The sequence below is a fragment of the Coturnix japonica genome, chromosome W (genome assembly GCF_054131305.1).
Source record: "Coturnix japonica strain WE chromosome W, WE-NBRP24, whole genome shotgun sequence".
In the NCBI taxonomy this organism is placed as follows: domain Eukaryota; kingdom Metazoa; phylum Chordata; class Aves; order Galliformes; family Phasianidae; genus Coturnix; species Coturnix japonica.
Window position 1 is genome coordinate 5,777,466 of NC_140701.1, and position 16,310 is coordinate 5,793,775.

Here is a 16,310-nt window from a genome sequence, read left to right on the forward strand (position 1 = left end):
GTTGGGGTGAGAGGATGAGGTGTAGGAACAGGAACCTCTTTGGTCGTTATTAACTCCCAACTTTTTGGTCAGGAATCTCTGTGTGTTTCTTTATCATGTAAAGAACAGAGTCATTGGGCAGCTTGTGAATGAATTGATTCACGCCTGCTGATTGGTGCTGTTCTCTACAGGGAGCTGCAATGGAAATGGACACTTGTGGTCCACTGTCCAGCCCCGTCCCGTGTTGGATTTTCTGGGCTTTGAGACACGTCTTCCAGATGCACTTTGTGTTATTTCTGATGTGTGACCTGTTGAGCTCCAGCCCCAAATGAGGATTCAAATACTACCACAGCAGTCCATTGGGACTGTAGTATTTCTTGCTAAACAGAATTCGTGTGCACCCTTGTCTTTCGTCTCCACAAAGGATCTTGTAATCATCTCTGTCTGTGTTTCTTTTAGACCCAGAGATGGAGCAGAGAGGAACACAGACTTGGGTGAATCTTCATTCAGGAGCAGGGACACGTCATGCTCATCTGAGGTGTCTGGCTGACAACAAGAGCAGAGAGGTAAGTTTCATAGGGTCGCGTGCCCATTTTATTTTATTTTTCATTCATGATGCATAGAGGCGTTCCCCAGACAAAGTGAGCATTTCTCAACTGGACTTTCTAGAAATGAGCTAGGCAGTGAAAATGGGTTTGAAGCATTCCTAAGAGCCCCGCAAGAGAATGCTGAGAGTTAATCTGGCACCCTCCTTTGGAAACGTCCGTTGTCTGTCAGCTCTTCAACTGTGCCCTAACACCTCCCATTGCGCTGCCACACCAGGATAGAATTCCAAGCCCACACTGAGTCCTGGAATGTTGTGGTGCCGTGTTGGAATCAGATGTGACCACGTGGTCTTGGCTCCCCGCCTTGTGGGGGGTCATGGTGGACCAGGCTGTTGGCCGTTGGTGATGTCATAAGCGGCTGGAATGAGGGGAGGAGCGGTGCGTTCTGTGTTCCTTTGTGGGTGAGCTAGTGGTCGGAGTGGTTGGTTGTCTTGTTGGTCTTGTGCCTTTAGTGCCGTTAGTGCTGTTAGTTAGTGTTGTTAGTGTTGTTAGTTAGTGTTGTTAGTGTTGTTAGTTAGTGTTGTTAGTTAGTGTTGTTAGTTAGTGCCTTTAGTTAGTACCTTTAGTTAGTGCCTTTAGTTAGTGCCTTTAGTTATTGCCTTTATTGCCTTTTTCTTCACACCGTCGTGTGCAGCAGCTTGTAGGTAAGTTGAGCTGGCGTGGGATGGATGGGTGGGCAGTGAGGTGTTGAGAACTGCTGGCTGTTTGAGCTCACAGCACCGTATTGCTTACTCTTGACCATCAGACGTAATTTTCCCCGGTACACACGTTCCAAAGGGGGTATCAGTAAAGTTGGCACTTGTCCCGTGCTTCTTCCATTGTCTTTGCTCAGTAGTGGAAGCATTGTAAAGTTGCTGGGTGGACAGGCATCACGTAGCCTGAGACTCAGCATGTCTTGCAGCAAGTGGATGGGACGGTTGTGCTGTGTGTGTTATTCCATGGATGTCTTAGCCCTGCTCACTGACCTGCTCTTTCTCTCTCCTCACCCTCCGCCCACTGCCTCGGTGCAGCTTTTGCTCTCATTCCATCTGAGCAAAGCGACAAGGAACTGCTGCAGATAGCTTGAAGTGATCTCACTGCCAGGTACGTGCCATGTTTTGTCCCCGCACATGGTTTTGCCGCAGGGTATGCGCTGGTAGTTCTGACGAATTGTACCCATACTGTGCTGTGTGAATACAGAAAACAGAAATGTGTTTCCGTTCTGTTCCAGCACGTCACAGCTGCTGTGATGGGCGTCGCGTGCATGGCCGGGGAGGAGAGTGGGGCTCCCCAGGACAGAAGATCTCCAGCGGAGCCCTACCAAGTTACGGAGGTGATGCCTCTGCATGCTGGTGAGTGAGGTTCTAAAGCGGGGTGGGCAGGGCTGGGGCAGCGAGTGCCCCCTGCTCCACACCAGGAACCCTTGTCCCGGGCAGACTGTGCCAGGGGAGTGAGCCCAGGGCCGGAGAGGGCAGAGCTCCTTCTGCTCCCGCCTGCCTTTGGCCCCTCTATAGCACTGCTCTCTCTCCTTGCTCAGATGCTGAATTGCTGCCTCTGTCTGATGTGGAACAGGAGGCAGTGGACTTCATCCAAGCCAACACCATCAGCATGGAAATGGTAAGAGCAGCCATCTCCATCGTAGCTATACCTGCATCTCCAGACGGTCCCTCTGGCTCTGCCTTCAGGCTGCAGGAGGGCTGATGGCCGGGCAGAGCTGCTGCTGTCCTGCAGCTGTCCTGTGCTGCTCCACACCCCGCAACGCCTGGTCCCCCTGGCCATGGCTGTCCCCACTCACACTCCTCGGTCTCTGTGTGCTTGCCAGGATCTGGTGCAGAAGCTGCAGTTCCTCAATTCCATTTGTATACTGTGCAGCATGGCTGGACAGACGAGCCTCACACTGAGCCATGATATCTTCTGCTTGCTGAAAAATCAGTGCAAGAAGATTGAGGTGAGGGGACATGGCACCCAGGTAGCTGCACCCTGTGAGAAGGACAGGACAGGGGGAGAGGGAGGCAGGGAAATGATGCACAGACACCCAAGTGCCCCAGATGGGACTCCAGGTGCTGCTGAGAGCTCAGCAGTGGAGGTGGACAGCAGCACCAGTGTGCCAGTGTTTGTCAAGGGCCACTGGGGGGGTGACTCAGGCCCTAGCGGCCGGTGGCAGGTTTGCTGTTGCTGGGTGCTGGCAGCTGCCAGGTGCCATCCTGATTGTGCTTTGCAGGTTCTGTTGCGTGAGGAGCCCATGGAGCAGCTGAGCACCAGCCTGAGATACTGCTGCATGAACACCATTGCTGCCTTGAGGTACCTGCCCAGCCCCTGCTTTTGCCAGCACATCCCCCAGGCACCATCCTGGTGGCCCTGATGCAGCTCCCCACTAAGTCTTGGCCCTCGCCCCAAAGCTGGTGACATCAGGACTGTCCTCTGACCCAGAGCAGCCCCGTAGGGGAGGAGGCACCTCCTGGCAGGGCTCCCCATCCCTCTCAGGGAGCCTTGCCCAGGGGAGGACCTGTTCCAGCCCTGCCTCAGCACCCAGGCACCGCTCCTAGCATCAGTGTCTCTCTAATTGCAGCACAGTTAATGCAGTTACAGAGGAAGAAATACTCCATCTCTTCAAGGTGTGCTGCAGCATCGTCTTCTATCTTCCTCCAGCCAGGGCCTTGAACATTTCCCTCTACAACCAGGTATGTACTGGGCAATCTACTGTTGACCCCATGCCTCTGGGCTGCCGCTTGCATTACTTGTGTCCAGAGATCTATCAAGATGTTTGTGGGACAAGGTAGCAGCCTTGCTTGCCCTCACCCCTCTCACTCTTGCCTTGGGCTTGGCAAACACCCTGTGTTGTAGCCTGCTCTGAGTGCAGCAGCCTTGCAGGGTGCCCCTGTGCACAGATCTGTGGGTATCCTTCCTTGGCAGCCAGAGGGGTTCACAGCAGTCTACTGGGTATGAAAGGGAACCCTGAAAGACTTCCACAACCCACTGTTCTCTTTACAGACCCTGGAAGCTATGGACGACATGCTGCAGATTGTGCTAGATGTCTGTCCCATTGCCAGTGTCAAGAGTCGGCTGCAGGGAATCTTGGAGGTCTGTCTATTGTGAAGTTCTGCCCCCACAGCTCCCTTCTAGTAGTTTATCCCACTCCATGGAAACGGCACTGGCAGTAGTTGGAGCCAGCAAGGGACCCTGGCGGCAGTAGCCCCATGATGGGCTTGGCTTAAGCTCAGGGGAAGCCTGGATGGATGCTGTGATTCCAGCTAGGAGCTCAGCAGACCTGCAGTGGGCATCAGCAGCTCCCAGGCTAACCAGCAGCTCCTCTCCTCACAGGTGCTGCTGCCTTTCAGCATCTCCAAGACACAGGCTGTGTGTGAGAGGGCTTTGGGGCGCATCTGGAAGCTTAGTGGCTTCATGACCAGCAGTTTCTGGCAGCAGGTAAGGAGACATGAAAATTGTGTACCTGTGAGAAAAGCTGCGGCTCAGGTGTGAACCCTCAGAATGCTTTTGACATGAAGGGAGGGTCTTTATCCTTCCTTTTGCCTGTGCTCATCCTGCTCCAGATGCTATTCTCTCATTCTGTTTAACATGCCTTCCCTCCTTTTTTCCTTCTTACTGCAGCCCCTTGGAAAAAACCTTGCCCCTTCTCAGAGGACAGACATTGCCCTTGTAACCCTGGAGAAGATCATTGGGGACTATGGTTTTGATGAGAAGAAGTGGGCTGAGACTATGCTGGATGTGCTTCGGAGAAACCCTGGCACCTGGCTGATGGATGTAAGCAGAGTGAGGCAACCCTGCCCGCCACAGCTCTTGGGAACTGAAGCCATTTGAAGGCAGCAATGAGCTGTGGGAAGGGCAGCAATAACACAGCCTGGGAGGCAAATGGCTGCAGTCCAGTGGCAGCAGCAGTCTCCCTGTGTTCTCACAACAGGTGCCAGAGATTCTGGGATTCATCCACGCCAACCTGAAGATCCAGAGCACATCAGTTCAGCAGATCCTGCTCTCAGTGCTGGATATGCTGACCGTCCAGTTTCCCAGGGATGTGCTGAGGAGTGTGTTGACCGACCTCCCACAGAATGACAGGTATCAGCCCAGACAGCCCCACACATTTGTTCCATGTGAAGAGCAGGGCTCAGAAATGGTCTGGCTGCCAGAGCCAAGGAAAGCTGCAGGACATCCCAAGGAGCAGGCCCTCCATCCCACTGTGCTTTCCAGTGCTGGTGGGCAGCTCAGGGCTGCAGCAGCCAATACCAACCATGGCAGCCCAGAGCCCCCCATCAGGCTCCTGCCTGAGCCATGGTGCTGTGGCTAAGGCAGCCCTGCTGACGCAGCATTGCTCTCTGTTTATAGCACTACCCTGGACATACTGAAGAGTGTGCTGACCCTGCTGGAAGCATCCAAGCGGATCTGGGATGAGCTCAGCAGTGTTCTACAGGACCAACAGCTGTGTGAGATATTGAGCATCAGCACAGAGGAGTTGGGCCTCCTTCGCTTGACTGTGAGTTACTGGACAATGCACCGTGCTCTCCTACAGAGCACTGGTAGCTCAGGCTGGGCTGTGTCTCCCTAGTGCCCTGCCTTGAGCTGCCAGAGCAGCCAGGAGCTGCAGGGTGCAGGATGTCCTGCTGCCTCTGCCTGCCTCTCACTGCTGTGTTGGTTTCAGGCGATGCCTCCCACTGAAGAGCTGGTGAAGGAGCTGTGTAAGCCAGCACTGCTCCAGAAGCTTCTGAATGTGGAAAGCCTGCCAGTGCTCTGGCTGGTGCTCAGACGTCTCGTGCTGCTGTCTGATAGACCTGAGACGGTGAGCAGGACCTTGTCAAACGAAGGCCTCATGTTGACAGCCTGGCGCTGGGGCAATGGGCAACACTGTGCCTTGGCATCTGTCCTCCTGATGGAAAGGAAATTGTGTGTTTTGTACAGGCAATTGAAATCCGGGCCCTGCTTCCAGGCGTCATGGAGAACCTGCTGTTTGCCAACACAGCCATTACTGTGAAGGTGCTGAATATTTTCAGGAATGCAATGCACCATCTGGGGAAGAGGCATGCCAGTCCGTTTGCTCTGGAGCTGGCTGAGAAGATCCTGCCTCTTTTTAATCACGTAAGTCTGTTGTGGGAGGCTGAGCTCTGCGGGTGGGTGCTTGACAGGAGCGTCTTCTCCTTTCTTTCCTTCTCTGGGCTCTCAGGAATGACATGTCCTGTGGGCTCTGTAGCACTGCTGGCCGTGTCCCTGCTAGTGCAGCTTGGTTGTTCTTGGTGATGTCAGGCCCCTGTGCTGGGGCTCAGCCTACACTCATGCTCACCATGGGCAGTGAGAGTGTGCTGCTGAGGTCTGAGGTCCTCCTGTTCTCCCTCAGGCATCATCTGAAGTGCGAGAAGGTTCCATCCGCCTCTTCATGGATGTGATGGATGCTGTGCTGTGGTCTCAGAAGGGAAGCATGAAGAAGATCGTGCGCAGGGCCCTGCACCCTCTGCTCTTTCACATGAGTGACGAGACCCTGAGCGTAGCACAGGTACGAATTTCAGAGCTGAGCAGTGTGCAGGCAGTGGTGTGCTGACAGTTCAGGTGTGATGTGCAATTGAGAGCAAGTTCAGCAAGCATTCAGACACTGGGATGTGTGTCTGTGTGTGTGGTGCCATGTCCCTGCATCTGTTGTTCTGCAGGCATCTGGGGAAGCCCTTGTGTCCTGTGCAAAGTTCCTGAAGTGGAAGGAGCTCAAGCAGCAGACCCAGCAGAAGAACACAGTGGGGATCATGAAGTGTTTGGTGAGGACAATCTCACAGCCCCCACCTTTTTGCTGGGGGAAAGGGGATGCTGGAGGAGGGGTTGCAGCAGCAGCTGTGGCTGCTCTGCAAGCCCCATGCTCTTGTTCTCTTCTTCAGCTGCAGCAGGACAGAAAGGGAGTGGAAGGGTACCTGCAGCAGAGCCTGCCATACCTGGAGGATTCTCAGGCCTCCTTGCGATGCGAGGCTGTCAGATTCATTGGTGAGCCCAACCCCTGCGTCCCTCTTTGGGCCCTGCCCTGGCAGGAAGGCACAGCCCTGAAGCCCCCAGGTACAGCCTGCCCATGCCGGTAGCCACAGTGGGTGCCTTGCTCAGGTCCCCCCTCAGGTGCCGTCCCTGCCTGCAGCATGGAAGGGGAAGCAGCTGGGCTGGCGGGGTTGGGGTCTGAGCTTCTGGCAGCATGTTGGGGAGTGGGTGTCTGACAGAGCTCTTTCCCTAGGGCTGATTGGGAAGCACGCCAGGGAGCAGAGTGAGGAGATGCTGAATGAACTCTGCAGTGGTGAGTGAGGGCAGTGCTGTGTGTGTTGGGGCTGGGGGCAGAGCTGGGCAGCATGCAGCTGTGCTTTGCCCTGCTGCAAGGAAATGCTGCAGGGGCAGAGGAGCATTCATGGCAGTCCTGAGCAGTGTCTTCCACTGACCCGTCAGTCTCCCGTGCTCCTCCTGGCCAGGAAAAGCAAGGAGTGGGGCTGGCAAGGCCCAGAGTGGAAGCTGGTGGCTCTCTGTAGACTGGGGGTCCCATCTCTGCTCTGTTTCCTTCTGTTGCAGCCCTTCAGCCTTTGGAAGATGACCCCCATCTGACAGTCTGTTCTATGGCATCTGAGACCATCCAGAAGCTGAGACACCAAAGGCAGAAGGCGGCACCAGCACGGAGAAGGCTCCCAGCACTTTTCCGCTGGTCCTGCATAGCCTTCTGAGGGATAATTCTTGTTCATTAACGTTGCTAGGACACCTGTACAGCAACGTTGCTGGGACATGTGTTCCTGTCACGCAAGACAGACCCCCTGAACAACAGCGGGAGCCTTGGAGCACAGACATCTTGGAAGAAAGAACAGGAACCAAGCTGGTTAGAACTGGGTCTGTAGTTAGCGATTAATTAAATTGAAAAGCACAATTGAAAGCCTTTGGAAGGAAGATCTGGAGAATATGACCACTAGAGAGCAGCACGTATGCACACAGATGCAGAACTGATCATAATTACACTGACTAAATTGTAACTCCTCATATGAGTTCTTGGAACTTAAACAAGCAAGCAGAAAAGTTGTGGTTTATTCTAGCTTTTGCAAAGCCGGAATGCTGGGCAGCAAAGCTCCTGCTTGCTTATAGTGCTGTGTGCCTGGACATAAGTGTCATGTGGAAAAAGACAAAGAAACACATTTTCTTTGCCTATGTCTTGGAGAGCCAGGAATCCAGAATTCAAGATCTTTGCTTTTGAGTTTGCAATTCAAAACCGGATTAGAAAGGATTCTGCAAACTTTCTTTGATGACATTAGACTCTTCATTAACAACAATACTGTTTCTAATACTACTAATAACAGCAACACAACAACAAAATAATGGAAGATGAAGGAAGACATGGGGACAAGAGTCACTGGAGGAAATTTCTCCTTTGAACTGAATTGGTGTTAGTGTCCCCGTGCACAAGAACCAAGGAGAGAGCAAGCATGTTTTGTACTCTTCAGAATGCAGTGTGGTTCATCTTATTGTCATCCAAATGAGACCGGGATTTCACTGCATTGTTGGAAATGGGAAAACAGTGCCAAAGTTGCATGTTTTGAAGCGGAAAAATAGTAATTTTAAAAACCCACAGCAATAGAGTAGAGAAGATCACCAGCAAAGCCTGTATCACTTGACCTCAGAGTAAAAGCAACAGTCAACCAAAGAAGCGGATGCTGATCCATTTCATGCACTTTTGTAAGGATGTGAAAGCGAGCAGACTTACCTGAAGGTGGTGTAACGTTAGTGGTAAACATCACCAAGCTCCCTCCAAAAGTGGACTTGACCTTTTGTCTCTGCGACCATCTACGTACAGAGGGAGCTACTGGAGAGCTGTGCTCGGATCCTTCAGTTTTCATGTCTCTTACCATCTCTCTTCCAGGAGATCTTGCGAAGAAAGGCTTTTCCTGTGAGGATGAAACACAGATAGGAAATGTTACATCTAGTTTTGCTGTGGGAGTTTACCTCTGTGTGTGACACATTCATTCTTCTGACAGCTGCTAACACTCAGTTTATTAATAAAAATCATACCTTTATTACTTTGTGCCTTGCAGATTAATCTGAATGTAAGAAAATCGGGTTGACTTTGTTTGCTTCGCTCAACACTGGCCACATCAAGATAACAAAGGACATTGTTTTCAAGAATAATTGCAGCTATCTTCCAGTTGGCTTGTGCTTCTGTGTTTCTGAGAAACACCATCTAGCAATTTCTTTTTCTTCTTTTTTTGCACGAGTCCTGGATGCTGGTGTGTGTTGTGCTCTGTTGTTTGCTGACCAGCAGGTGAGAGGACTGTGTTTTGTGTTGGGAGTTGAGTTTTGTCTATCTCAGGGGCCATCCAATTGGATCCATCCTCTTTTTGCAGTGTTTAGGGACAGTTAATTTGCTGTTGCCTGGAGCTATGTGTGAAGTGCAGGACTAGAAGCTGTGATCGCTGAATCTCCTTGGATGAGCCCCAGCTCAGGTTCTCTCACACCAACCAAGAACATTTTTGCCAGCCCTGTTGTATTGCTGCAGCTCAGTGACCCCGACAATCTTCCCATGGAGTGCCGAAGACGGAGGTGGGAGCCTCCTTGCTGAGATCTGCTAGCAAAGCCCTGAGCGGCTCTAAGGTCGGAGCCTGTTGGGTCGGTAACACTGTGTCATGGTTTTGTGCTGTTGCTGTCCATATTCCACATCATAACATCACATGCAGTATGAATCATTAATTGAGGGTATAAATAGTGGAATCATGTACAAAGGAAAAAGGGTTAAAGAGAAAGTAACTTTTTGTTTATAACTGAACAATACGGATTGCTAAGGGAACGTTATATGGTATTAAAGGTGTTTGAATGGGACAAACTGTTCTGATGGTATAAGAAAGTGTAACTGAGGGTATGTGGAAGTGTAATAGAGGGTATGTGGAATTGTGATCGAGGGTATGTGGAAGTGTGGAAGGAGGAAGGCTGAGGGACCTGGTCTAGGTCCTGCTATCCTGGAAAGGCAGCCTGGGGATCTGGCAGTGTGTGTGCCAAGTGGCTCTGTGTGCCTATGGGTGTGTACTGAAGGGCACCCAGAACTGCCACTTCCCCTTGGGACATAGGCTTGGAGCATCAGTTGCTATGTTACTCTCTGAGAAGAGGATTCAGGCCCCAAGTCTTGCGTCCAGCTTGGTGATTTGGATTGACTCTGGGGCAGCAGTGGATGATCTGCAGCCCTGCAGCTGAGTGCATGAGGCTGATTGTGATCTCTGCTCTGCCATGTACCTACAGCAAATCCCAAGAGCACACAAAGATTGGGTCTGTACCCTGGCCTTCATCCCTGGCTGCCCCATGTTGTTGAGTGCGTACCAAGGAGGCGTGATCAAAGTCTGGAACATGGATAACTTCGGCCCAGTTGGGGAGATCAAAGGGCAGCCCCATCAACGCCATCTGCACCAACTCCAAGCACATCTTCACTGCCTCCAGGTGAGCCTCGGGCTTGGTGCTCCCCAGATCCTGCAGGAGGTGAGAGTGCCCTGTGTTGACTTGTCATCCCTGGGCCTGGGTGGGTTTGCACTGAGTGGGGCCAGGAGCCTGGAGGGCGAAGAGGGCAGAGGGGATCTTGCAGCTTTCTGGTCCCTCAGTGCCTTCCTCTCACCTTGCTGTCTTAGTCTGTCCCCTGCCCGCTCTCTGGGATATCCCCATGCAGGGTCCCCTCTTCCCTGGCGCTGGGCATCCCCTGCTGTTCTTGGGGAGCATTTTGGCAGCAAGACTCTGAAATCCACTCTCTTTTGTTTGTGCAGCAGCTGGAGCTGCGCATCTGACCTGGCTCACCCTGAGCTTCCCTGCAGAGATCTCTGAATCCCAACTGCAACGTCTGCTGACCCTCTGCTCTTCCCTGGGTACCCACTTTGCTCTGCAGTGGGGTGGGGAAGGGCTGCAGATGGGTGAGGATGGAGATGGTTGTGCCAGGAGCGGAGTGTGGACGGGTTGGACCCTGATCCTGCACGACTCCCCCACGGCTGCACACCTGAAGGACAATCCTACAGAGAACGATGGTGCATGGCTGGAGCCCTTCAGAAGGCTGAAGGCTCAGCCCAGGAGTGTCAATGAGGACGCAGCCTCTCCAGCTGCCCTGCTCATGTTTCTCTGCTCAGGGGGCCGACGAGGCCCTGGTCTCACACTGGAGCTTTCTTCTACCTCTCCTGTGGTCCCTTGGAGCATCCCCTGCTCCATCCTGCCCTGCCCCGCGCTGGGCTCGTGGGGGAATGTGGGAATACAAGAAAAGCTGTTCAGAGCAGCAGCTGTGGAGCCAGATCAACAGCCTGAGAACCAAGGACACCTCTGGAAGGAGAAGAAGGGACTCACGGCTCTGATTGGATATGTTAGAAAAAAAAAAACTTGTGAAGGTTTATAATGGATGTGAGAACTTGTAATAAAGGATTTGGATCATTCACATCTGAGTCCGTGCTTCAAATGCTGCAGGGGAATGGCTGCGTTGAGCCCTGGGAGTGGTATTCTCTCCTTATGCGCTCTCACTTCCCTTTGGTCACTGAAGAAACGACTTTTGAACTCGGACTTAAGGATTTCTCTGCATGATCCCATTGGTGCTGAACTCGGATCTCAGAGGAGCTCGAGGATGTGCCCCATAAAGCACAGACCAATTTCTTTCTGCTTTCTGCAGCCCCGTTTGTTTCGTGTCACCAGTCCTTGTTCAAACCACTGCAGGGTGGGAATTTCTGCACACCTTGAAACAGGAGCATCTCTATTGACTTGATGGAGTCTGTCTTTTATCATTCTGGGGATGGGGGGGGAAGAAGAAAATGCAGTTTCCATGGCCTGGTGGAGGGCACGATGGCATGCGCAGGGTCACCCTGCCATGGACAGGATGGTGGCTGCTCCTGGGTCACAGCTGAGCCCCGTGCTGTGGGGCTGGGCAGGATGGATCACAGGACCCATGGTTGCCCTGTGACGCACAGCACTTTTACAAAGTAAAAGAATCAATTTCCTTAAATATTGAGCATCCATACGTAAATTGCAGCCTAGTGGAATCTTTTCCTATCCAAACAGAATTCTTTATCTATTTCTGTTACATAAGAAAAGCAAATAATTTTTTATCGGTCGACTTTGAAATTCAGGCAAGTGTTCACTTGAAGTGTTATGAAGTGTCAGCTTTTCTAGAGCATTTACTTTTCATGCTCTTAATTTCTCATTATCTCGCCTTATTCTCTTGCCACGTCAGTGTTTTCATTCGATGGCTTCCATGTGACAAGAGCTCTTGCTGTGTGAGCGATACAAATGTAGCTTTAAAAGTGGTACAACTTGCTATTAAGGCAGCTCCCCTCGGGAATTCCTTAAAGCTGCAGTGAGACAAGGGACACAAGAGAAACTTTGCTATGCACAGCAGGCTGAGCCCTCCTGCAGTCCCAGCTATGGAGTGCTCTGCACAATCTGTCTCTTTTTGCTCCTGATGTGCAGAGGTTTGATCTGCTTTTGCACCAGCAAGAGAGAAGTGGCACCTCACACTTATATTTCTGAATATTCTTGCTGCATTCAGTGGGATGTAAGCAATAAATAAAGAAATAAAATAAAAATATTATTGCTTTGGTTCTCAAAAAAAAAAAAAAAGAACTGCCCAGCTTAATTTTGCTCCAGATCCTTCACTGCTTTGTTGCCTTTCACTGGACAAGATTTAGGGCCTCAATATCTTTCTTATAGTGAGGGGTCCAAAACAGAACACTGATAAACAGACCGGTACTGTGATCAATAGAACTTGAGAAAGAAATTCATCTTTCATGAGGAGCTCCTCTTTGAACAGCACCAGGAACTAAGACAGGTGTTTGATTATTTCCTGCTATGAGGCAAAGATGGATCAGCAGATACAGCTGGAATCTATCTCTCTCCTCCCCACTTTATTCCCCACCTTCAATTCTTTTTGGAAAGGAAATGCTGCAAATCTGGACTTATTTGGGAAATCACCGTGCACACAATGAAGTGAGAAAGCACCGTGCACATGAACAAGGCAAGATCCTGGATCAAGCTTTCAGTGGAAGGGAAATGCCTGAAAGGATTGAGCAAAGTCCTGGCGAAAAATACCTGGGGTTCCTGTTGGTGGGAAGCTGAACATGAGCCAGCAGTGTGCTCTCACAGCACAGAAAGTTAACCATATCCTGGGCTGCATCAAAAGAAGCACGGCCAGCAGGGCAAAGGAGGCGATCCTGCCCCTCTACTCTGTGCTGATGAGGCCTCATCTGGAGTACTGCATCCAGATGCAGAGTCCTCAGTACAGGAGAGACATGGACCTGTTGGAGCATGGACAGGTCACTGATACATGCCATAGAACTGATTCAAGGGCTGGAACACCTCTCCTATGAGGACAGGCTGAAAGAGCTGGGGCTGTTCAGCCTGGAGTACAAAAGGCTCCAAGGTGACCTGAGAGCAGCCATGAAATCCTTAACAGGGGAAAGTAGAAAGAAATACAAATAAAAGAGATTTCCATTAGGATATTTAGCAACACAGTCAGTAAGGGAAGTCAGTAAGGCACAGATGATTTGCTACATACTACCAGAAGAAGAAATAAATATTACAATTCAATGGTAAATTCAGTTGTATTCACTTTTACTTCTTCATAGACTAAGATCTGAATACATAGAAAACCAAGAGAAAATTTATTAAAGGGATTATAGCTCTTTCATTAAAAATGTCTGAAACTTAATAAAGAAAGTCAGCCAGGGATGGATTTATTGACCATATCAAATATGACCCCTGACTTCAATTCTTTGTGTTGCTTTTTACAAGGAAATGTTCTCTTGGCAGTGGGGTCAGCATATTTGGTGTTGAAAGATGCTGTAGAGCAAGGACTGACTCCACTCAGACATCAGGATGCCCAGGACAAGTAGGGTTCCCAAAAGGGGAAACTACAAGCTGCCATCAACATCTCAAAGTAAAATCTCTTGGAGAAGGCAGGTTTGTGCAGAGCCAGAAAGATCATGAGGCTGCAAACACTTTCAAGGCATATTATGGTAAAAGCGAAGTTCTCCAGCACATGTAGATACCAGGAGGAGAGAGAAGGGGGTCCATGCACTGTCACTGTCTTTCCTCTGATATTCTATATAGTTCCATAGCAAATTAAATTCTTTGGCAGGTGAATTGCTGTAATAACAGAAGTAAAATAATAAAAAAAGCCATCGCCTGGGCACAATGAGGCACACTGAGAAACAGTGAAGGGACAAGAAGGAGAGACCTCAGCTTCCTCTGTTGTGGGTCTTCAAAGTGCACCTGCAGCAGTCAGCTATTTTCCCTTATTATTTGGCTCTTTTCAAGATTTTCTTTGTGATACTGTTTTTATTTTTTTATTATTTTTATTTTTCTGTTTCCTAAGAGTCTCTACATGTTGTAGGTACTTCCCTCATCCAAAATTTCCTTTCTTCTTACGATAAAAGAATACAGATTATTCCCTCAATAATGGGAAAGGACAAATAGAAGCTGCTTCACCCCATCTGAGGTCAGGCTGTTTCCACACATAGGAAAATTGCAGGTAAGTGGAGGGGATTTTATCTAAGTGTAGGAACCAGGGGTGAAAATGTTGATTTTCTCCAATATGAGAAGGGCAGAGCCAGCCATGCACACCCACAGAGCACAGAGCTTTTCATTGCTTCTTCATTTTTAAGTAAAATCATAGGGAAACTGTCAGACAATCAATGTGCAGAAGTGGTACAATCTCTTGAAAAGCCACTTATAGATCTGCAAAACTTGCAAAAAACAATTTTCTGTTTATCCAATTGTTTTCCTATCTCCAGATAAGACCCCGTGCTCTGATCCATTTTTTGTGCGTGCATCAACAGATTTACAAAAAGAAACAAGTCAGCAACTGGCAATTTATTCAAGGTGTTGAAAGTATCAGACAGTTGGTAGATTAGAAAGCAAACTGATTCCTCCAGAATTTCTTGTGGGACTCTCAGGAAATGGGATCCAGTAGGAGCTGGTCTGAAGTGGGGACTACTCCATTTCTAAGGAACTGTACATCAATGAGGAACTAGTTCAATGCTTTCTCAATCAAAGAAAAACCTGACTTCAGTACACGTCTGACCAAATGCCCAAGCTGTACAAACCTAAGTCAAGGTGTGAATGTAACTCTCTGAAAGGAAATTTTGTCATTTATTTCATTAGTAAACATGGAAGTTTGGTGGCCCTTCCAGGCAGGGGGGCTGGAGCTTCATGATCCTTGGGGTCCCTTCCAACCCGGGTCATTCTGTGATTCTGTGATTCATTTCTCTGCATTGACAAGACTATCTTCCTTGTGTAAGCAGAAAGAAGAGCTGCTGGAGAGGAGCTCTGCTGAGAGGGACCTGGGCGTCCTGGTGGACGACAGATTGACCATGAGCCAGCAGTGTGCCCTTGTAGCCAAAAAAGCCAGGGGTGGGTAAAAGATCTAACACACATCTCTATGATGGGGGTGGCCCAATCACAAGCAGTAGTGCGCTCAGTTGTTCTGCTTGCCTGCTCCTCGAGGAGTTAGGAGAAATCTATGCCTGTTGCGTGTTTGAGTGCATGCGCAATGCCATGTGGAGGGCTTATCACAATAAAGATTGGCGGACTTCCTGCGTAGACCGGTCAGAACTCAGATCTGCGTTGTGCTTCCTGCGGCACCAAACGCCCAACAGTGGCAGTTCCGTGTATTGGCCAGCAGGTGGCAGCAGAGACCACGGAAAGAACGTCTGCGGGACAGACCCTGGGGATCCGTTCTCTTTTGATTATAGGGGAAATATATTGAAAGCTTCAGATTTCATTAATCTTTGTGGGAATCATATAATGTGCAACTCAAATCTACCTCTTCGTGCAGTGACTGCCTGTAAATTTGCTAGAGCCTGATATAATATGGCCTTGTGCTTTCCGCTAACTCACCTTCATTTCATTTTCATTACATTTGCTTGGTAGTCAGATTTTGGTGTGTGGATATTTTAAAACAATCTAACTGACATTGGCAAAAAATTAAAAATAATAATTAAAAAAATGCACGACAGCATCAATTGTATCAATTTTTATAGATAAGATAAAGAAGAGCAGTTTCCCTTAGTTTTCTGTGCCTCTTTACTTTCTTACCCTCTCCCCTTGTGTGAGAAACTCTCAAAGTCAAAGATTTCTAGTTAGGCAAAGATGGCAGCGATAGCAGCAGTGCTTATTCATTACTGCAATACTGCGCGCACATCCCCTGTTGGCAAGGGAGAAATTGCACACCAGTCAGTGACATTAATTCTGTTCTATGCCCTAAACCCAATGCAGGTGATGCTCTCATGGCTCTCATTGGTTGAGCATCTCAGGCTCACAGACTCCTCGAGACTGTTGCTAGGATTCATTTCCATATAAGGTCAATTACCAACCTCTTGTTTTTAGGTCTGCCTTGTACTTTTCTGCGGACAGAGAAGGGCAATGTTTCCAAAAGTCAGTACATTCATTCTGTCCTGTGCTGGGCTCTACCCACCCTGCGTATTTATCTTGTGCTTGTCTCAATTCTACCCATGTCAGAATGCCCCCAGTCTGAACTTAACTCTGTTCAGCAACTTTCTTGGTGGAAAAACTACTTATACAGCTGTTTTACAAGAGGGTTATACATTCAGTTAGGGCCTACACTATGTACTGAAAATACTGGAAACTTCCACTGCAAAAACACAATCTACCTCTCCCATCTGTGCAGCCTTGCAGACCCAGAGCACGCCAGGTTATTTCTGCTTTCATAGCATTTGCATGCTGTAGGGTGAGCAAAAGGTTCTGCTGCTTGATTCTTCTGCAAGAGCTGCCGACCGGCAA

General features: G+C 49.6%; 1 protein-coding gene and 1 long non-coding RNA gene across 3 annotated transcripts; both read left to right on the plus strand.

Annotated features, from left to right (window-relative positions):
• The first annotated feature begins 438 nt into the window (after positions 1–438).
• LOC146754389 (uncharacterized) lies at positions 439–8,581 on the plus strand. 2 transcript variants are annotated; one of them, XM_085527674.1, is made up of 19 exons: positions 439–545; positions 1,595–1,667; positions 1,795–1,915; positions 2,101–2,180; positions 2,386–2,511; positions 2,785–2,864; positions 3,133–3,244; positions 3,555–3,644; positions 3,885–3,989; positions 4,173–4,325; positions 4,483–4,634; positions 4,902–5,049; positions 5,215–5,352; positions 5,472–5,648; positions 5,905–6,060; positions 6,212–6,313; positions 6,431–6,533; positions 6,772–6,831; positions 7,098–8,581. In XM_085527674.1, exons 3-19 carry the CDS (start codon positions 1,813–1,815, stop codon positions 7,244–7,246), a joined length of 2,034 nt encoding a protein of 677 aa, XP_085383800.1. In that variant the 5' UTR covers positions 439–545; positions 1,595–1,667; positions 1,795–1,812; the 3' UTR covers positions 7,247–8,581. The 2 variants fall into 2 exon arrangements, with proteins under 2 accessions (XP_085383800.1, XP_085383801.1); XM_085527675.1 differs by lacking the exon at positions 439–545 and adding an exon at positions 998–1,228.
• A 257-nt stretch (positions 8,582–8,838) lies between these two features.
• Positions 8,839–10,957, plus strand: LOC146754390 (uncharacterized). Its single transcript, XR_014938948.1, has 3 exons — positions 8,839–9,155; positions 9,795–9,989; positions 10,307–10,957. It is a non-coding gene; the product is annotated as an uncharacterized LOC146754390 (long non-coding RNA).
• Positions 10,958–16,310: the final 5,353 nt, after the last annotated feature.

Excerpts from the sequence above, each read along its gene's own strand:
- LOC146754389 (XM_085527674.1), top strand. The coding sequence starts at position 1,813 with ATGGGCGTCGCGTGCATGGCCGGGGAGGAGAGTGGGGCTCCCCAGGAC. Across the intron at positions 3,645-3,884 it reads GGCTGCAGGGAATCTTGGAG|GTGCTGCTGCCTTTCAGCAT; the intron begins GTCTGTCTATTG and ends CTCTCCTCACAG. Across the intron at positions 5,649-5,904 it reads TCCTGCCTCTTTTTAATCAC|GCATCATCTGAAGTGCGAGA; the intron begins GTAAGTCTGTTG and ends GTTCTCCCTCAG.